General features: G+C 41.0%; 1 protein-coding gene across 1 annotated transcript in view; it reads right to left on the reverse strand.

Moving 5' to 3' along the window:
• Positions 1–22,612, reverse strand: part of TMEM163 (transmembrane protein 163) — a 282,559-nt gene that overhangs the window by 29,074 nt on the left and 230,873 nt on the right. Inside the window, exon 5 of the mRNA XM_040474918.1 lies at positions 19,606–19,702. Coding sequence (XP_040330852.1) covers positions 19,606–19,702 — 97 coding nt within the window. The remainder of the gene's footprint in view (positions 1–19,605; positions 19,703–22,612) is intronic.

Consider the following 22,612-nt stretch of genomic DNA (forward strand, 5'->3'; position numbering starts at 1 on the left):
CATACTACTATTAATGCCCATTACAGACAAGGCTTTTTTCCAAAGCCTTAATAGACAATTTAATCTCATTTTAAACATAAACATTTCAAGATTCCTGCTATGTAGAAATTATGACTACGAACAAAAAGCCTAAGTAACCCGCCTAGGGTCGGGTCACACAGCTGGTCAGTAATACAGAAGGTATTCAAACCCCTAGCTGTCTGACCTAAATTCTACTACACGTAGATATATAGGACAGTCTTCCTGTAAAGTTGCCTGATGGCCCTGACTTTCAAGGTTGATGAAATAAAAGGAAAAGAACAAACAATTCACAATGCTAAGAACATTGACAATGCCTTAAAAATCAAAAGAGATTCCACCTGAAGATACTGAAATAGTCACAAACATACAGGTTTTCTAAGAACTACTAAATGGAAGCACAGGGATTTTTCTTTTCTTTTCTTTTTTCTTTTCTTTTTTTCTTTTTTTTTTTTTTTAAGCATAAACCCCAAGGACAATAGCCACAAAACTATGTCAGTTGGGAAAGTAGACAAAAGAGTTGTACCTGCCAGAAGGTGCAAAAAATGGTGGAATCTTAGAGCAGGTGGTAAGGGCGAGAACATATCAGAACTCCTGAAAGCTCAGGAATCAATGCCACTAGGTGCTACTGCAACAGCAGTGAAAGAGGTAGGACTAAAAGGCGGGGGTGGGGGGGGGTGAGATTAACTGACAATGTCCCTAAGAGGCCTGGGCCCCCTCCCCCCACTGCTGAGTGTGTTGGTACAGTTCCCCAATAGGCAATAAAGCATATGCACTGCAGAGAGCAAAACAAAGGCTCTTCACACTGGGCACGCCAGGTTCCGCTGGAGGCAGGGGTTATTACTGCATTGAAAAGAGATGTTAAGGTAATTTACCTACTACCCCACAAAGTTGAGTAACCCACAGAATAGAGAAAATGACTTTAAGTGCATAGAATAAAATAATAAAATATGTAGACTTAGAAACAAATTATAGTAGCATACATCTAGTAAGATATAAAAAACTGTGCTTTAATAGGTGCTTCTAAATTAATGTATTAAATCGCAAAATATAAAAGCAGATCAATTAAGAACAGTTATTTTGTGATAAGCACAAAAAATATTTTGAGATATCTGCCAAAACTAGTCTTAGACAAACAAGATCTGATTTTTCATTGGTGACAAAGTTACAAGGACTCTAATATTACCAGCTGTGGTTTATTGCCTAATTTTATGATGGAAGAAAAGGCTAAATTTCAGATAAAGGGTAAATGCAAAAGAAGACATGATTTCTTCCCAACCGAAGTTCATGGATCCTCTAAATACCATCCATGAACCCAAAAACTAGGTTAAAATCTCCCGCTCTAGCATTAAGATCATATTTGAGAAGTCTCACCCCCATACAATCATAAATACATTTTTCTTAAATATAATCAGATAGCCAGCCTTTGGGAAAGCCAGAACACTGAGGACGAATGGAAGATCTTGCCTTCTAGAGGGACCACAACAAAAACAACAACAAAAGCAGGTTATTAAATAGCATTAAATTTCTAAAAAGCAACACTAGAAATACTAGAAGACAGTGGAGCTTCAGAAACTCACTTCCAATCAGGAAACCTACCAAATAGTGTGAGGCTAGGACAGCAACAGTTTCAGACATTTTAAGTCTCAAAAAATGTTGCCTTCCTTCTATCTGTTCTTAGAAAGCTACTTAAGGATAAGCTCCTCCCCAACAGTGGAGCATGCCATGAAAGACAACAACATGGGATCCAGTAAGCTACAACCCAGGATTACAGTGAATGAGATCCCAAGATAACAACTGTGGAGCTGACCTAGAATGTGCACATGTGTGTGTGTGTGTGTGTGTGTGTGTGTGTGTGTGTGTGTGTGTGTAATTTATATTACATGTCATTTGCTAGCATCAGGGAACACACAGTGTAATGCAAGAAAGAAAAAAAATAAAAGAAAAAAGTAAAGCCATGTAGGCTCAACTACAAATAATATTTACAATCCTCATAATAATATGGAGTGTTGATCTAATCAAAATGCCAATGCAAATACACTGGGAGGTAATGAGGGATGCTTAAAGAGCCCACCAGAGTAAGAAGTCAAGAAAGCATGCCTGTAACTGACAAAGCAAAAAGTAGCAACATATGCATGCTGCTTAGAGAAGTGGAGGTTGAAAGTTATAAATGGCTGCTTCTAGAAAGGGGGTGATTTTTTTTAATGACTCTTGTAGAATAAATGGTAATTTAAATTATAAACATGCATTACTTGTATAAAAATCAAAACTCAATATAAAGAAAATACTTCAGGGCAGTAATTTGTGAGTATATTAGTCAGAGAAAGAGAACCAGCAGGGTACCCATATTAAGAGAGGTACTGCAAGGAGATGACTTGTATGACTGTGGGGACAGGCAAGGCAAGTCCAAGATCCAGGGGGCCAACTGACTGGAAGGGCAGGCTGGAACACACGCACCAGCTGAAGCTGCTCTCCACAGGGAGAGTTGCTTCTTCCTCAGGGAAGCCTCCTCTCTGCTCTTAAAGTCTTTCAACTGACTGCATCAAGCCCACCCAGATTACTGAGGATCATCTCCTTTACTTAAAGTCAACTGATTACAGACATTAATCACTTCCATGAAATTCCTTCCCAGCAACACCTGAGTATTGTTTGACTGAATAACTGGAGACTACAGCCTAGCAGCTGTACACGATGTTCAACACGGAAACCTGACATCACACTGGGTAACACACTTACACTCCTGCCCTACTCTGTTAGTCGGTTACCCCAAGAGCTCTCACTGTGGTTCAGTCACCAGAGAATCTGAATTGTTTTTCACATGTATAAATATCCGGCCTTCAGGACACCTGGGTGGCTCAATCGGTTAAGCATCTGATTCTTGATTTTGGCTCAGGTCGTTATCTCGTGGTTTGTGAGTTCGAGTCCCACATCAGGCTCTACACTAAGAGCACTAAGCCTGCTTGGGATTCTCTCTCTCTCTGCCCCTCTCCTACCCTCACTGTCTCTCAAAAAGAAACAAAAGCTTTAATATACATATTATATAATATGTAATACATAATATATAATACATAATGCATAATACATAATATAATAATATATACTATATAATATATATTTAATATGTAATATATAATATTTAATATGTAATATATAATATGTAATATATAATATATATATCAGGGGTCCATCAGAGGTCCTTATCTGGCAGAGTGTAGGTGAGGTCAGAATCTAAAACTTGCCCAGCGCCTAAAAGATACAATGTGCAGAACACACTTCTGTGCAAAGTGTTTTTGCTTCACCTTCCATACATGTATATTTTGTCCCTCTCTTAGTCTGAAAACAAAACGGGGGAAAATGAAACGCCAACAGCATAAATTAAAAAGGAAAAATAAAAAACATAAAACTTACTTACCCGCCCCCAAAAACCAAGTGTGAACAAAATAGCAGGAACTACTAAAGATGAGAGCTTAATGAAGTAGAAAGCAAATCAGCGTGATCCATGAAATCAAATGCAGGTTTTCTAAAAAGATGAATAAACTTTTGGTAAGCTGGCTTAAAAAACAAAAAGCAACAGCACAAATAAACATTAGCAATAAAATAAGGCACATAAGTACAGATGGATTTAAGGTTTTTAAAAAAATCTTTTGCAAATAATATGAGCAAATTCAATGCAATAAATTTGAAAGCCTAGATAAAATGGGGAATTTTCTAGAAAAATGAATTTTGAAAATTGTTCCAAAACTATAAACTATAAAAATGTTTGAGGCAGCAGGGGGAAAAAAATCAGGAATAGTGGTGATAATAATAATAGAACAAAGTGCTGAATACTTTTTAAAATGCTTTTTACATGAATTAACTGGGCTGATTCTTACAACTCTATGGGATAGGTACTAATATTGTGTTTATTATACATATTTTACAGAGGAGAAAACTGGAGCCAAAGCAGTGAGATAACTTGTCCACATCTCACAGCTAATGCACAGAGGCAGTCTGGCTCTAGAAATCACTATCTTAACAGAGGATGTACTTTACTGCCTCTCCAAAAGGCAATAGGCTCCACTTGGCAGGTAAGTTCTACTAAAACTTAAGGAACAAATAATTTCTACAGTATAACCAGTACTCCAAAGCACAGAAAAAGAACAGAAAAGCTACAGAACTCATTATATGTGGTACACAAGGACAGGGTCTTTAGACTAATGTCACTTATGAGCAAAGATGAAAAAATCCTAAATGAAATAGTAAGCAAAAATGACCAATGAATTAAAAGAATAATACTTTCTGGATGAATAGGGTTTGTTTCAAGAATTCAAGGATGCCTCAATATTAGAATATTGATTAATTAAAAATATTAACCTCTTAATGGAAAATAATTATCTCAGTACATACAGAAATCGCACTCAAAATTCAGCATCTATTTGTGGTTTAAAAAAAAAAAGTACTCTTAGCAAACAAGAAATTGAATAGTCACTCCAAAATCAGCAGCAAACTATTTAATATTGTATTGAAGACCTTGGCTAATAAATAAGAAAAAAAGAGAAATATTAGAATTGGAAAGGAGAGAGGAGCTGGTGTTCAAATAAAACATTCAAAATAATCAACTGATAAAACAAAACAAAACCTGGCAAGGTTATAGGTTAACAAGATCAATATCCAAATATCATTAGTGTTAATTCGGTAATAATATAGAAGAGAAAGAAGTATTAACCCTTAAAATAGCAACAAAGCTCACAAAATATCAAGGAATAATCTTAATAAAAATGTATAAAGTCCTTATGGAGAACAAACTTTCACTACCAGACATAAAGACTTCATGGAGAAAGACGAAATGGAAGGGAGGATTCCCTTACTGGGTTGTTGATCTTATTATCATCAGCTCTTCTTTATATATTCTGGATAGAAGTCTTTTGTCTGATATACATGTGTGTTATCTGTGCTGTCTGGTCATTTTCTTAATGGCATCTTGGAAGAGCCAAGGTTTTTTATTTTGATAAATTCCAATTTTCATTTTTTTTTTATTTTAATGGTTCATGCTCTTCATGCCATACCTAAGAAACTTTGCCTGTCCCAAGACTGCAAACATGTCCTCCTTTGTTTTCTTTTGGAAGCTTTGGAGTTTTAGATTTTACATTGAGGATTATGATCCATTTTGAGTTAATTTCTATATAAAGGCTGGTGTCCATTTTTGTCCATATGGCTACCTAGTTGCTCCAGAAACATTTACTGACAAAACTTTCCTTTCCTCCATTGAATTGCCTTAACACCTTTGTCGAAAACCAGTTAACCAGATATGTGTGGATCTATTTTTGGACTCTTTATTCTCCTTGAACTCATTCAAGCCAATAAGAATCTGCTTTCATCCGTGCTTAGTTTCTTCTGTGTAGAAGTCTGTAGGCCCCTGGCTATAGGATGAATGAAGAGGTCAGTCTTGCCGAGGTAATGGAATTATTGTTTGAGGTAACAAGCCTGGGACAATAGTGATGTCTGACACCACAAATTTCTGCCTTTCTTTTTGCAGTGCTGAGGAGATATTGGCAGAGGGGATCTCAAAGACCTTGAATGTGTGTGTGTGTGTGTGTGTGTGTGTGTGTGTGTGTGTGTGTGTGTGTTTTAAGTATGAGATAATACAAATCAGAGTTATGCTTGAGAGCATGTCATACTGAAGATGATCTGTCTATTGCTGATGGCAGATCCAGAAATTATAGAACTAAAGGTCCACCCACTTCCTTAGAAACTTCTTCTCTGGTCCAACAGCAGTATCAGCCAACATTTATTCAATAGTTATATGCTAAGTACATTACCTACATCTTTTTGTTTTCTTAACAGTCTTACAAAGAGAGTACCATTATTAATTCTATTTTAAAAACAAAGAAACTGGGATGAATGGGTGGCTCAGTCGGTTAAGCATCCAACTTCGGCTCAGGTCATGATCTCACAGTTCGTGAGTTCAAGCCCCATATCGGGCTCTCTGCTGTCAGCACAGAGCCTGCTTCAAATCCTCTGTTCTCTTCTCTTTGCCCATCCCCCGTTGATTCTCTCTCAAAAATAAATAAACATTAAAAAATAAAGAAAGAAACTGAGGCAGAGAAAGGATAAACAACCTGCCCAGATAGTTCTAGTTAAAAGGTGGCAGAGTTGGGACCTATGTCCCTGACTTTAGTTCCCACATCCTTAGCCACAAGACTACACTGCCCCAGAGTACTCACTCACAGCTGAAGGGAACCGTTAAAAACTCACTCCCATGAATGAGGCACTTGCCTCAGGCAACCTGAGGCTGGCAAGCTGACTGGTGGGCAGCACCTCTGTGAAGCCACTTACCTGGCCCCAAACCTTTATGCTTGCCCCACCTTTCTTCCTCATTTCCTTCTGTTCAACAGGGTTTGTTTGTTTTTTTTTTTTGTCTCAAAAAGGACACCATAATGAATGGGCTTGTAAGACTGCCAAGTGCAGGCTGAGGGGAGGCAGGGTTTGAAACTGAGGTGACAAGAAGAATGGGAAGGGAGGGGTGAGTGTTTTCAGATAGAGCACTTTCAAGAACAGCACAGGCTGAAGGGAGGTGGGGGGAAAAAGGGCTAGAGAGAAAATGCCTGGGTAAGAAGGCAGGGAGTGACTAAAGAGGCCAGAAAGAGAAGGAATGAGGGTAGAAATGAGATTTCCAAGGAGGTGGGCAAGGAGGGAGCTCAAAGGGTTAAGTGTGGGAAGGGGAGAGGTCCTGAGAGGAAGGGTAGGAAGAAAGGAAACTGACAACAGAGGTGTGGGAAGGAGACTTGTCAACTTGTCTCCACCCTCTGCATAAGGTAGAGACTCTCTGAGAGCATAGTAATTGCGGCTTAAGAGCCTAGAAATAACTCCTACCAAGCCAAGCTATAGTGCAGTGCTGAATGCTAAACACTTCACAGTCAGTACAGATTACTGCACAAGGAGGAGCCTACAGCATTATGCAACCTGAGCTGGGAACAGTATCAAATCCTACAAATCAAAAGCCTATGAATTCAAGAATCAGTCACTTCCACAGGTAGGAAAATCCTTGGGCACATTCTTGGCTGTAACCTTGCAAGTACAATCCTGAAATGTCCTTTACGAGAGGTTTATCTCTGGTTTTGCTCCTAAGAGTGGAATCCCACCTGCGGCTCCTGCGGGAACACCACGGACCTTCTGCAGAGCCAGCCCAACCTTCAAGTGTGGGAGATACTTGTTGAACAGATACACCAATGCAAGAAGATGGCCACTATGCCAGGGGCTGCCTTCACATTCAGCAAGGACTGGAGATGAAACAGAGCAAGACAATGAGCAGCTTAAAGGGGTTCACTTTCATTGCTAGAAGTTCCTTTGTTCTGGTGGGTAAGCTGGCATCTGAGACAAGAACTTAGTAGACAGATAGTCAAGGGAGACTTGAAGGACAACCTTGCTACTAAAGGAAGAATCAAAATTATGCTAAGCAAACATTTCTGACTTATAACACAAAGTTATTTTTCCCTTCTTCCTTTGCCTCCTCCTTCTTTGCATTTTTCTCTCTCAATTCCTTCCTCCTACCCAGAGACACTGGTGCACAAAGGAAACAGAGAAGAGACAGAGGGGGGTGGGGGAGAAACATGAACACAGGCTCCTGCTGCCACTGCTATGCCTATAACAGCCTCCTCCTCCTAGACTTCACCCTACCCCCTTCTCTGCAAAAGCCCACCTTGCCAATTCCCACTCTTCCTCAGATGTTATATGGAGGGTCTGCTCCTCCAAGAAAGCCCCAACACACCTCCTCCACCTCTAGGCTTAATATGGAAGCATTCACTGTATTCTCACATGATTGTTTCTATCGCAACCCTTATCACCATAAACTGAATTTATCAGTAGATGGGGCTTTCTCCAACTGTGAATTCCCTGGGAGCAAAATCCAGCTCCTATAAGAAGTCAAGGGCTTTGCAGAGCAATGAAAAAACTCTAGCCACTAGTGCTACTTGACTTTGAATCCTCAGTGCCTAGACAGAAGGTCTGGGGACTAGCAGACATTCAAATGGTATGATTATTATTATCAACACATAGCCATATATTATTTATCACCAATCTGTAGCTATTTTAATTACAATTGTAATCACTATTACTGCCACATGACCACTTAAGGAGATTGGACCCAGACAATAGCTAGGAGCTCAGGGTGAAGAAGTCTTGGTCCACTACAGGCAGAAGAAGCAATGAGCCAGTCCAACTAAACAGGACACTGAGAAGCTCATAAGCAAGGATGGGACTGCTATGGCCTTAGAATCAGAACCAAGATACACTCTTTCTTTTGAGAAGCACAACAGCTTAGGGAGCATTTTCACATTCATTGTAACATTTCTTTCTGGTGGAGTAGGTGACCTGACGCCCATCTACACAGATGAGAGTCTTGCTCATAGAAGAGACATGATTTACTAACAGTCACAAATCTGATCAGTTGGGAGGTAGGCTTGGAGGCCAGGTCTTCCCACAATGTGTTGAGTGTTCTCCCAAAGACTGGCCCAAGATTAGCTATGGCCCCCTAATCTCAGAGAAAACACCACCAGCTCCATCCGGCCAGGGGACTGAGGGACCAAGTCTGTGGTTATCTCAGGTCACAACTCAGGGTGACTTTGATCAGTGATTCGGAAACACCAAAAATCAGAATGTTGGGAGCAGCAGCCTTCTAATGACTGTTATTTTAAATAAATGGCTCATTTGATCTTATCCTAAACCTCTGACATGAGTATTATCTCCAGTGTACAAATGAGAAAGGATCAGGGAGGCTAAGCAACTGGTCTCATGGGTAAGGACAGGCCAAGAGGGGCCCACACCTCCAACAGGTCAGCCTGCCACACCCACATACCTTCTGCCATGCTAAGCAGCTCCCCTAAAGCGCTTCCTTCCATGTGGTTCCATGCATCCCATGGCTCTCTCATTCCATATTTGTCCCACAGCATTCTGCATCGCTTCTTGGCTAACCTGCCTATGGGGTTTTCAAGAGGCAATAATCTGGACAGAGAATGGTAAAGAGTGGAGGTAGCAGGAGTAGCCAGAAAGGCTAGAGATGGGACTTGCTGGGGGCCTGGACCTCCCCTTCCAAGACAGCCCTAGCAGAAGCCCCTCTCAGTATAAGAGCTCAGGAGGGCCAGACCTGAAAAGCCAAAGAACAACAGGACCATAGAAGCTCCAGAGTACCAGCAGCCAAGACAGCTATGAACTAGGAGACAAAGGTTCAAGCCTAGGCTCTGCTGCTGACCACCTCAAGGAGATCACTGCAGCTTCAGAGCCCCCACATCTACCAAAAAGGAGAAACACACCACCTGTCCCTTCTCAACATAAGCAGGGCATGCTGGGGGTAAAAACGGTAAGAAGGTGATGTTCTTTTCAAAGCAACCCGAAGACACAAGGCAACTACTACACTTGAGGCACTGCCCATTCTCCCGGTTTCTAGAAGCACAGCTCAGATAGAGTGTCTGAGAAGGTTATTTTGGAATCTGTTTCATTAAGGATCCTATGTGGTCATGTGCAGGTTGTGCAGGACAGACTGCACCATTTAGTCATGAAGCCCTTGCAGTCGAAGGCACAGATTCCTGTGCTGGGGCCCCTGGAGAGCCCACTGGTCTGGCTTCTCCAGCACGACGCTGAGGGCCCAGCGACACAGCCACAGTCCAGTCACTATACTTCATAGTTGGGAAATTCTTAATTGCATAGCTTTCTTAGTCAAAGCTTACACATTCTTGCAATTATTCTCACTCTGAGAATTGTGCAGCTACATTAAAAAGAAAGTCATTGATGTGCCTGGGTGGCTCAGTTGGTTGACTGTCCGACTCTCGATTTTGGATCAGGTCATAGTCCCAAGGTGGTTGGACTGAGTCATGGGTCAGGCTCTGCACTGAGCATGGAGCCTGCTTAAGATGAGAAAGAGAGAGGTGGGGGAAAGGGGAGGGAGGGAGAGGGAGAGAGGGGGAGAGAGAGCAAGAGGGAGGGGGAGAGAGAGAGAAAGAGAGAGAGAAAGAAAGAAAGAAAGAGAGAGAGAGAGAGAGAGAGAGAGAGAGAGAGACAGGGGCAGAAGGTTTACTTGAACAAATTATAGCTGAGAACTTCCCTAATCTGGGGGAGGAAGCAGACATCCAAATCCAGGAGGCACACAGAACTCCCTTCAGACTCAACAAAAATAGGTCTTCACCACGGCATGTCATAGTGAAACTGGCAAAATACAGAGATAAAGAGAGAATTCTGAAGCAGCTAGAGACAAATGGGCCTTAACCTACAAGAGTATTACCTTACTACATAAGGGTAGTAGCAGACCTGACCACTCAAACCTGGCAGGCCAGTAGGAAGTGGCAGGACACATTCAATGCACTGAATAGGAAAAATATGCATCCAAGAATCCTTTATCCACAAGGCTGTCATTCAGAATAGAAGGAGAGATAAAGGCTTTCCCAGACAAACAAAAACTGAAGGAGTTCATGACCACTAAACCAGCCCTGCAGGAGATCCTAAAGGGGACTCTGTGAGTGGAATGCTGCAAAGATTACAAAGGACCAGAGATATCACCACAAGTGTGAAACCTACAGATAACACAGTGACACTAAATCCATATCTTTCAATAATAACTCTGAAAGGAAATGGACTAAATGCCCCTATAAAAAGACATAGGGTATCAGAATGGATAAAAAATTAAGATCCATTATATGCTGTCTACAAGAGACTCATTTTTTTCGGTTTTCTTTTTACATTTTCATTTTACATTTACAGTTTTTTTAAATATAATTTATTGTCAAATTGGCTAACAGTGTGTACAGTGTGCTCTTGGTTTTGGGGGTAGATTCCCGTGATTTGTCATTTACATACAACAGCCAGTGCTCATCCCAGCAAGTACCCTCCTCAATGCCCATCACCCATTTTCCCCCTCTCCCCTGTCCCCCCCCCCCACATTAACCCTCAGTTTGTTCTCAGTGTTTAAGAGTCTCTTATGGGTTTGCCTCCTTCTGTGTTTGAAACTATGTTTCCTCCTTCCCTTCTCCCAAGGTCTTCTGTTAAGTTTCTCAAGTTACACACGAGTGAAAACATATAATATCTGTCTTTCACTGACTGACTTATTTCACTTAGCATAATACCCTCCAGCTCCATCCACATTGTTGCAAATGGCAGGATTTCATTCTTTCTCATTTCCAAGTAGTATTCCATTCTATATACAAACCACATCTTCTTTATCCATTCATCATTTGATGGATATTTGGGCTCTTTCCTTGATTTAGATATTGTTGAAAGCATTTTAGACCTGAGGACACCCTCAGATTTAAAGTGAGGGGATGGAGAACTATCTATCATGCTACTGAAACTCAAAAGAAAGCTGAAGTAGCCATACTTACGTCAGATAAACTAAATTTTAAACTAAAGACTGTAACAAGAGACGAAGAAGGTCATGATGATATAATTGGGGATCTAACCATCAAGAAGAGCTAACAATTGTAAATGTTTATGCATCCAATTTGGAACACCCAAATATATAAATCAAGTAATCACAAATATAAGCAATCTTATTGATAAGAATATGGTAACTTCAGGGGACTTTAATGCCCCACTTACAACAACGGACAGATCATTTAGCCAGAAAAATCAACAAGGAAACAATGGCCTTGATGATACACTAAACCAGATGGACTTGACAGATATATTCGGAACTTTTCATCCAAAAGCAGCAGAATACACATTCTTCTTGAGCGCACATGGAATATTCTAGACAGATCATATACTGGATCACAAACAGCCCTCAATAAATATAAAAGAATTGAGATAATATCGTGCATATTTTCAGATCACAATCCTATGAAACTTGAAATCAACCACAAGGAAAAATTTGGAAAGCCTCCAAATGCATGGAGGTGAGAGAACATCCTACTAAAGAATGAATATGTCAACCAGGTAATTAATGAAGCAATTAAAAAATATATGGAAGCAAATGAAAATGAAAACAGAACAGTCCAAACTCGGTGGGATGCAACAAAGGCAGTCTAAAGAGTAAAATACATTGCAATCCAGGCCTATCTCAAGAAACAAGAAAAATACCAAATACAAAACCTAACCACATACATAAAGGAACTAGAAGAACAGCAAAGAAACCCCAAAGCCAGCAGAAGAAGATAAATAATAAAGATTAGAGCAGAAATAAACAATATAGAATCCAAAAAACAAAAACAAACACCAGTGTAACCGATCAATGGATCTAACAGCTGGTTTTTTGAAAGAATAAACAAAATTGATACACCCCTAGCCAGACTTCTCAAAAAGAAAATAGACAGAACCCAAATAGCTAAATCATGAAATGAAAGAGGAGAGCTCACAACCTACACCACAGAAATACAAACAATTATTAGAGAATACTATGAAAAATTATATGCCAACAAGCTGGACAACCTGGAAGAAATGGACAAATTCCTAGACATCCACACACTACCAAAACTCAAATGGGAAGAAATAGAAAATCTGAAAAGACCCATAACTAGTGAAGAAATTGAATCAGTTACAAAAAATGTCCAAATAAATAAGAGTCCTGGGCCAGATGGCTTCCCAGGGTAATTCTACCAGACATTTAAAGCAGAGTTAATACCTATCCTTCTCAAGCTGTTCCAAAAAACAGAAATGGAAGGAAAGCTTCTGGACTCAATCTATAAAGCCAGCATTACCTTGATTCCCAAACCAGACAGAGATCCCACAAAAAAGGAGAATTATAGGCCAATATCCCTGATGAACACAGATGCAAAACTTCTCAACAAGATACTAGCAAATCAAATTCAACAGTATATTAAAAGAATTATTCACCATGATCAAGTGGGATTCATTTGTGGGCTGCAGGGCTGATTCAATATTCGCAAATCAATCAATGTGACACATCACATTAATAGAAGAAAGGATAAGAACCATATGATACTGTCAATAGATGCAGAAAAAGTCTTTGACAAAATACAGCATCCTTTCTAAATAAAAACTCTCAGGAAAGTCAGGATAGAAGGAACATATGGTAAAAATCATATAAAAATCATATATGAAAGGCCTACAGCTAATATCCTCAATAGGCAAAAACTGAGAGCTTTCCCCTGGGATCAGGAACATGACAGGGGTGTCCACTCTCACCACTGTTGTTTAACACAGCGTTGGAAGTCCTAGCATCAGCATTCAGACAACAAAATGAAATATAAGGCATCCAAACTAGCAAAGAAGAAATCAAACTTTCACTTTTTGCAGATGACATACTCTATATGGCCTCTACCGAACAACTGCTAGAACTGATATATGATCACCAAAGTCACAGGGTACAAAATCAATGTACAGAAATTTGTTGCATTTCTACACACCTATCATGAACAGAAAGAGAAATCAAGAAAGCGACCTCACTTATAACTGCACCACGAACCATAAAATACCTAGGAATAAACCTAACCAAAGATGTAAAAGATCTATATGCTGAAAACTACAGAAAACTTACAAAAGAAATTGAAGAAGGCACAAAGAAATGGAAAAAACATTCCATGTTCATGGATTGGAAGAATAAATATTGTTAATACTACCCAAAGCAATCTACACATTCAATGCAATCCCAATAAAAATTGCACCAGCATTCTTCTCAGAGCTGGAACAAACAATCCTAAAATTTGTATGGAAATAGAAAAGACCCCAAACAGCCAAAGTAATGTTGAAAAAGAAAACGAAAGCAGGAGGCATCACAATCCCAGAATTTAGCCTCTACTACAAAGATGTAATCATCAAGACAGTATGGTATTGGTATAAAAACAGACACATATACCAGTGGAATAGAATAGAGAACTTAGTGTTGGACCACAAATGTATGGCCAACTAATCTTTGACAAAGCAAAAAAAGAATATCCAATGGAATAAAGACAGTCTCTTTAGCAAATTGTGCTGGGAGAACTGGAGAGCAACATGCAGAAGAATGAAACTGGACCACTCTCTTACACCATACACAAAAATAAACTCAAAATGGATGAAAGACTTAAATCTGAGACAGGAAACCACCAAAAACCTAGAGTAGAAAGCAGGCAACAACCTCTTTGACCTAAGCTGCAGCAACTTCTTACCTGACATGTCTCTGAAGGCAAGGGAAATAAAAGCAAAAATGAACTACCGGGACCTCATCAAGATAAAAACCTTCTACGCTGCAAAGGAAACAATCAACAAAACTAAAAGGCAACCAGCAGAATGAGAGAAGATATTTGCAAATGGCATATCGGATAAAGGGTTAGTATCCAAAATCTATAAAGAACTTACAATCTCAACACCTGAAAAACAATCCAATGAAGAAATGGTCAGAAGACATGAATGTACACTTTTCCAAAGAAGACATCCTGATGGCCAACAGACACATGAAAAGATGCTCAATTGCACTCATCATCATGGAAATACAATTCAAAACCACACTGAGATACCACCTCACACTGGTCAGAGTGGCTAAAATTAACAACTCAGGAAACAACAGATGTTGGCAAGGATGTGGAGAAACGGGAACCTTCGTGCATGGTTGGTGGGAAAGCAAACTGGTGCAGCTGCTCTGGAAAACAGTGTGGAGGTTCCTCAAAGAGTTAAAAATAGAATTACCCTACAACCTGGCAATAGCACTACTAGAAATTTATCCAAAGGATACAGGAGTGCTGATTCGTAGGGGCACATGTACCCTAATGTTTATAGCAGTACTATCAACAATAGCCAAGTTATGGAAAGAACCCAATGTCCATCAACTAAAGAACTAAAGTCCACTATAAAGAGCTCACCAAACTCCACACCCGAAAAGCAAATAACCCGGTGAAGAAATGGGCAGAAAACATGAATAGACACTTCTCTAAAGAAGACATCCGGATGGCCAACAGGCACATAAAAGGATGTTCAGCGTCGCTCCTTATCAGGGAAATACAAATCAAAACCACACTCAGGTATCACCTCACGCCAGTCAGAGTGGCCAAAATGAACAAATCAGGAGACTATAGATGCTGGAGAGGATGTGGAGAAACGGGAACCCTCTTGCACTGTTGGTGGGAATGCAAATTGGTGCAGCTGCTCTGGAAAGCAGTGTGGAGGTTCCTCAGAAAATTAAAAATAGACCTACCCTATGACTCAGCAATAGCACTGCTAGGAATTTATCCAAGGGACACAGGAGTACTGATGCATAGGGGCACTTGTACCCCAATGTTCATAGCAGCACTCTCAACAATAGCCAAATTATGGAAAGAGCCTAAATGTCCATCAACTGATGAATGGATAAAGAAATTGTGGTTTATATACACTATGGAATACTACGTGGCAATGAGAAAAAATGAAATATGGCCTTTTGTAGCAACGTGGATGGAACTGGAGAGTGTGATGCTAAGTGAAATAAGCCATACAGAGAAAGACAGATACCATATGGTTTCACTCTTATGTGGATCCTGAGAAACTTAACAGGAACCCATGGGGGAGGGGAAGGAAAAAAAAAAAAAAAAGAAAAAGAGGTTAGAGTGGGAGAGAGCCAAAGCATAAGAGACTGTTGAGAACTGAGAGCAAACTGAGGGTTGATGGGGGGTGGGAGGGAGGAGAGGGTGGGTGATGGGTATTGAGGAGGGCACCTTTTGGGATGAGCACTGGGTGTTGTATGGAAACCAATTTGACAATAAATTTCATATATAAATTAAAAAAAAAAAAAGAACTAAAGTCCAGCAACTAAAGAAGATGAGGTTTATATATAGAATGGAATAATACTTGGCAATGAGAAAGAATGAAATCTTGCCATTTGTAACAATGTGTATGGAGCAGGAGGGTACTATGCTAAGTGAAATAAGTCAGTCAGAGCAAGACAGGTATCATATGTTGTCACTCAGGGTCGAATTTGAGAAACTTAACAGAAGACTAAGGGGGAAGGAAAGGAGGGGGAAAATAGTTTCAAACAGAGAGGGAGGCAAACCAAAAGAGACAAATACAGAGAACAAATTGAGGGAAGTGGAGGAGAGGGGGAAATGGGTGATGGGCAATGAGGAGGGCACTTGTTTGGATGAGTACTGGGTGTTGTATGGAAGTGATGAATCATGGGAACCTACTCTTGAAGCCAAGAGCACACCGTATACACTGTATGTTAGTTGACAATAAATTATATTTAAAAAAAAAAAAAGATTCTCTCTCTCTGTCCCCCTCTGCCCCTCTTCTGTGCACATATACATGCATGCACACACACATGTATGCACACACATGTGCATATGTATCTCTCTCAAAAAATAAATAAACATTAGGAAAAAAAAGAAAGAAAGTAAAATAGCCACCAGGGATCAGGCCTGGGGTAGGGAAAATGCTGCTTCTGACAAACCCACAGTCAAAACAACCTGATAGAAATCACACCTAAAAAGGTAGTTCTGCTTCCATTGATTGGCTATTATAAATAATGCTATAATAAACAGAGGGGTACATATATCCATTCGGATTAGTGTTTTTGTATTCTTCGGGTAAAAACCCAGCAGTGTTATTACTGCATAGTAGGGTATTTTTTTTTAATATTTTGAGGAACCTCCATACTCTTTTCATCAGGGGCTGCACCAGTTTGCATTTCCACCCACAGCGCAGAAGATTTCCTCCAAGTGTCCATCAATAGATGAATGGATACAGGGGTGCCTGGGTGGCTCAGTCAGTTAAGCGTCCGACTTCAGCTCAGGTCATGATCTCGCAGTTCATGAGTTCGAGCCCCATGTTGGGCTCTGTACTGACAGCTCAGAGCCTGGAGCCTGCTTCTAATTCTGTGTCTCCCTCTCTCTCTTCCCCTCACCTGCTTGTGCTCGCTCATGCGTGCTCTCTCTCAAAAAAATAAATAAAAGCATTAAAAAATTTTTAATAGATGAATGGATAGAGAAGATGTGGTATATATATACAATGGAATATTATTTATCCATAGAAAAGAATGAAGTCTTGTCATTTGCAACAACATGGATGGAGCTAGAGAGCATAATGCTAAGTGAAATAAGCCAGTACGAGAAAGACAAATACCATATGATTTCACTCATATGTGGAATTTAAGAAACAAAACAAATGGAAAAAGGGAAAAAAAGAGACAAAAGAAGAGACAAACCCAAAAACAGACTCTTAACTATAGAGAACATATTCATGGTTACCAGAAGGGAGGTGGGTGGGGGAATGGATGAAATGAGAAAGGGATTAAAGAGTACACTTATGATGAGCACTGAGAAATGTATAGGATTATTAAATTACTACATTGTACACCGGAAACTAACACGGTATATTAACTACACTGGAATTAAATTTTTTTAATGTGTATTCATTTTTGAGAGACAGAGCATGAGCAGGGCATGGGCAGAGAGAGGGAGACACAGAGTATCAGCACAGAGTCCCATGTGGGGCTCAAACCTACAAACTGTGAGATCATGACCTGAGTCAAAGTCAGACACTCAACTGACTGAACCACCCAGGTGCCCCTAATTTTTTTTTTAAAAGGCTGTTCTGGGGTGCCTGGGTGGCTCAGTCAATCATCTGACTTAAGCTCAGGTCATGATCTCATGGTCTGTGAGTTCAAGCCCTGCACCAGGTGAGCTCGAGCCCTGCTTCGGGTGAACTGGAACCCTGCTTCGGGTGAGTGCCACTTCTCTCTCTCCCACCCCTCTCTCTGCCCCTCATTCACTTGTGCCCTCTCCCTCCCTCCCCCCCCCCACCACCCTAAGGGAAAAAAAGGCAGATATGCAGTTGAGGGCAAGGATGAGGCTGTAACTTGGACCTAAATTCATGACATCATGGCCCTGAAGACCAGTTTCCTGGTTTCAACCACCACAGGCATACTTTATTTGGCCTTCATGAAATTGTCCACCCACTCCCAACCAGGGTTTTCAAAAACATTTAATGAGTTGTCCATTTATTTCACATTAAACACAGGCTTCCACTGTCTGGAAGACTTGGAAGGCTTGACATCTCCGGGGCCACACACCTGCACAGCAAGTCTGCACAGCACCGCTAGACGGCAGGCCTTTCCTCCAGGCACACTTTTGTCCCCATGGACCACTGGTTACACTAGAGCTTCTCCTGCGTTCAGGACTGGCTTCTGTGAGCATTTGATTACACCTCCTAATTCAGATGTGGACAAATACTCATGCTGAATTACTGCAGGCCAGGGGTCAGGGGTCTGGCTATGGCCTGCTGGCTTCCCCAAACTTCCAGAGCAGTAAGTGGGAACCCAAAGACTTGGGACTGAAACACGGTCAGCTACCACCTGGCCCCCCCCCACCATGTGCCACTCAGCTGATGACAAGAAGGCCTTCTTGCTGCCTCTGTTATCTTTCCATAATGCTGAACTCATAAAACAAAACAATAAAACCACCTTATTCTTTTCTTAGAGTTCTGATGAGATGCCCATAAATGGGTCTGATTCTTAAATCCCACACCAGAACTGATAAATGATGCAGTGGGTGTGACTTCTCCAAGGACAGGTCCAGTCTTGTGCAAAATCATGGACCTCTTCGCCCTCTCTGAAGCCCACATGGGACAGGGCATCAGACATTTATATCTTGGTGTGCAGTTTCAGTTGGTGACCTTCTTCCCTTAGGAGTATTTTCACTACATGATATGAGACTGTTCCCAGGTAAAAAGAGTTCCACTAGCAAGAGAAAGACAAGGAGGGTCCTTGCAAAGGCCCAGCTATGGTGAGTTACCGAAGGATGGCTCTGATCTCAATTTCAGTTGTGGGAGGTGGGTAGCAAGTTCAGGCAGCCAGTGTCATTTCTCTCCTAAATGCAGTGAGATGCCCCATTCATTTTAATCTTCCCCATAAACACAAGCAATACCTCACTCCAGAAAGAATTAACATATATTTTTCTAAAAGTGAAATGAAAGTTCTAAGAATTTAGGCCTTGTCTAAGATGGTGCATGTAGCCAAACTCAAATCAAACTCCATCTTAAGAGAAAAGCCCATATTTTTGCATTTAAATCACTATGTGACTTTTAAAGAGAGAATCACTGTAATGGCAGCATATTTGTCTCTTGGTAAGTAAGCCAGCTGCTCTCTATGAAGATAACCCGATAGGAGACTATAAAAGATTTTTTTTTCAGCATTACTAAGGGGGGGGGGGGGAGAATCAGACTGCAGGTAATGACTCTCACCCAAAGAACAAAGCAGTCAAAGAGACTTTAAAATGAAATTGCATCCTCCAGTTTCTGCATCCAAATGTCAGTTGTGCCAGAAAAATCCAATGTGAATGGATTTGTGTGAGATGCAAAAGAGAAAAATAATTCTTATTACAATAACCACTGAATAGACAAAGGGCACAGATTGGATCACTCTGCTATACAAGCATCATCCCATTTCTTCTTATATAAAAGACGTATTGCTCTAAAAATAGTCAAAAAATCTAAGGAGAGAGACACAGAACCCAGAACCACCTCAACTATGTGAAGTTTTTTCGTCTTGCCCAGGGCTTCTCTCTGCCAAATCATTCACATTCTTCAATGAATTCTTCTACACTCCTAAAACATTGTTTATTCTCTCTCCACCTGCCCAACTTTCCCCAGTAAATCCTTTGTAAGAGGTAACATAGGAGGCTGGTACCTCCAGGAAAAATTGTTAAGGAAGAAGGACCTTACCACTTCTGGGAGCAGCCTAGTTGAGAGGTCATGGATGGCTTTGACCACTATGCATATGGATGACAGAAGGAAGATCACCCCCAAGATGACACAGGCTCTGTAAAGAAACAAAACATCGAGAATCTTAACTGTGCAAAGTCCACTCTGCTGATTCATGCAATAACACAACACAAAAGGCACTGGTACCCAACCATAATTTGCCACACTCCCACCATGACTGTCTATAGTCTCAGAATTGGTACTGAATCATCTCTAGGAGAATATAATTTAGAGTGTTATCAGCAAAATCAACCCCATGGAAAAAGGGCTCACTATCCTACATAATCGCAGAGCATCCCATGAGTGCCAAAATGGGAGGAACTTCAAGACCGTTAAATCCATCCCTCAGGCCCAGCAACACAACACGTTGGTCCTCTTCCAGCTGGAAGGTTCGGTGTTTAACAGCAGAGTGAAGGCTCTGGCATGAGACATCCCAAGTTTTACCATTTACCATGCTTGCTCTTGGCTAACCTACTGAACTTCTTTTAGTCTTTATATCCTCACCTGTAAAATGGGAATAAAATTTCCCACCTGAAGATGAAATGAGCATCAAAAAATAACCCATCGATGTTGTCTTAAACAAAGGCAAAGTCTACTCTGGCTATCTCTTTCTGATATGGCATGATAGACACTATTGTATTTTCCCAAAGATAAAAAAGAAGAATTATTAGTAACAACAAAAGATAGAGTGTTTATGACAAAGGGGAGTAGAACTCTTTAAAAAGGAAGGAGAGAAGGCAGGATGAGATCAACCAAGGCACCACCGGAGGAGGCAGGAGCAAGTTAGGGATGAGGTCAAGGGGAAAACCAGAGGATGTACAGCCAGGGGAATGGGGTGGGGGCTGGTAAGAAGTCTGTGAGGGCTCAGGACAGAGGAGCTCTCTCTGGCAAATCAGACACAACAACTTGCAAGAGAAACAAAGATGAAAATGGAAAGTAAACAGGAGGACTTGATGATAGTAATACAAGAGTCAAAACATGAAATGAAAACGAAAAAAAGAGGAAAAAGTGAATGACTACAGTTAGCCTTAAATCATTTCTATCCCAACCTGATGCCTCCATCACTTGGCAGCTTCCTCAACCCTTTCCCCTGAGCTATCAAATAAAACCGTTTTTCTTCGTCCATCTTGGAGTCCCTTCTCTGGATTAACAGAACGGCCTCAAATTGCCCACCTAACATTGAAGTAACACTTGCTTAGAATCCTAATGAGCCTGTGGACAGACATGGTCCCCAAAACCTAAAAGTCAGAAATAAGCAGGTAAATAAGGTTGCTTGGAGCTCACTCAGTAGGCTTCTAATGCACACTCTAGTTGTAGGTTTTAGTCTTTCAAAAACACAGACAGGAAGAAGGGATCATTGCAGACTGGTGCAAAACACAAAATATAGAGATTGTAGGAAAAGCAATGAATGGGTTGGGGATCCTGGTACAGACTCGAGCAAAAGAGGATATGGCCCTATGAATCAAATGGGTGAGCTGCCCCCGGTGCCATACATCCTCATAATGAGCCTGGAGGAGAGAACACATGCTCAAGATAGAGAAAAGATACTTCAGGCAATAAGTATTCACTGATGCAGTGGCAGGAGGGAAGAACACTGATTTGAGGCATTGAGCCTGGGGCTGGTAACCCAGTCCTGGCAGGACTATGGGGCAAAAGAGGCTGCAGCCAAGAGAGGTATCGTGAGGGAATGAGGCCCATTTAATAGAGGGTCTTTAGTGACAAGATACTGGAGCAAGACCAATGAATCCCAGGGCTCGGGGAATCAATGCCCCCAATGCTCTGGCCCCTGAGACCTAGCTATGCCCACAGGGAAGACTGCTATAGGCCAGCTGTGACCAGCACTTGAAATAACCACTCCTCTCTGCAAAGACTGTGAGCAGTCCCATTATAGGAAAAGAGCCTAAAGTCAGGGTAGGCCTCCGATATAAATTTTGTGATGTGCTTTTCTCCATTCAAAAAAATTCCTGAGTGTCTACAAGAGAGACTCTCTGTGATTCACACTTTCAGATAAATTTAACCACCAACTCAGTGCTTCTCAACCCAAGGGCATGCTGTACTCGTCTGGGATGGTTTGTTTGTTTGTTTGTTTGTTTGTTTGTTTGTTTTTTCAACAGCTGCTCAGAGACCACTCCAACTGTACCAGAATCTCTGGGGGTGAACCCAGACACCTACGTTTTTTTGAAAGCTCCCTAGTAATTCCCACATGCACTGGGGCTGAGAGTCCTGCACTTAAACCCAGGAGAGGCCCTGTCCTTAGGGAGCTTCCACTGTGGTGTAGAAAACCACAACTCCCTGGACAGAAGGCAAGGAGGGAGCCGTCACCCCAGCTGGTGAGGAGGGAACAGATCTAATGATCCCTAAGGGATGTGTAGTGTATCTTTTTACTGAGCAGCTTTCTCTCCCTGAGGCACAAATAGGCCAGCCACCACTTGGGTGCTAGAACTTCTACAGACAGTTTCTTACAACATCTTCAGGAAGTTTTCATCTCCATACTTCTCTGGAGTAGGGGGTGGGAGAAGAAACAAATGTCTGAGCTTCTAGCTGACAGGCAACAGTAATGCTACAGGAAGCTATTTTCTCCAGATGACTCCAGACACATGACTGCAATGCACAAAAAAGTGGATTTGAATTTTGTTTACATTTCTTAAGGAGACAAGATGTAAAGGATGTGATGGTCGCCTTATATAATATCTTGCTTATATATCTTTAATCAAAATTACACTACAAATCCCCTAAGGGCAAGAACCATATTTTTATTTTTTTTTAATATATGAAATTTATTGTCAAATTGGTTTCCATACACCACCCAGTGCTCATCCCAAAAGATGCCCTCTTCAATACCCATCACCTCCTCTCCCCTCCCTCCCACCCCCCATCAACCCTCAGTTTGTTCTCAGTTTTTAAGAGTCTCTTATGCTTTCGCTCTCTCCCACTCTAACCTCTTTTTTTTTCCTTCCCCTCCCCCATG

The sequence above is a fragment of the Herpailurus yagouaroundi genome, unplaced genomic scaffold, assembly GCF_014898765.1.
Source record: "Herpailurus yagouaroundi ecotype Mexico unplaced genomic scaffold, PumYag 140, whole genome shotgun sequence".
NCBI lineage: Eukaryota > Metazoa > Chordata > Mammalia > Carnivora > Felidae > Herpailurus > Herpailurus yagouaroundi.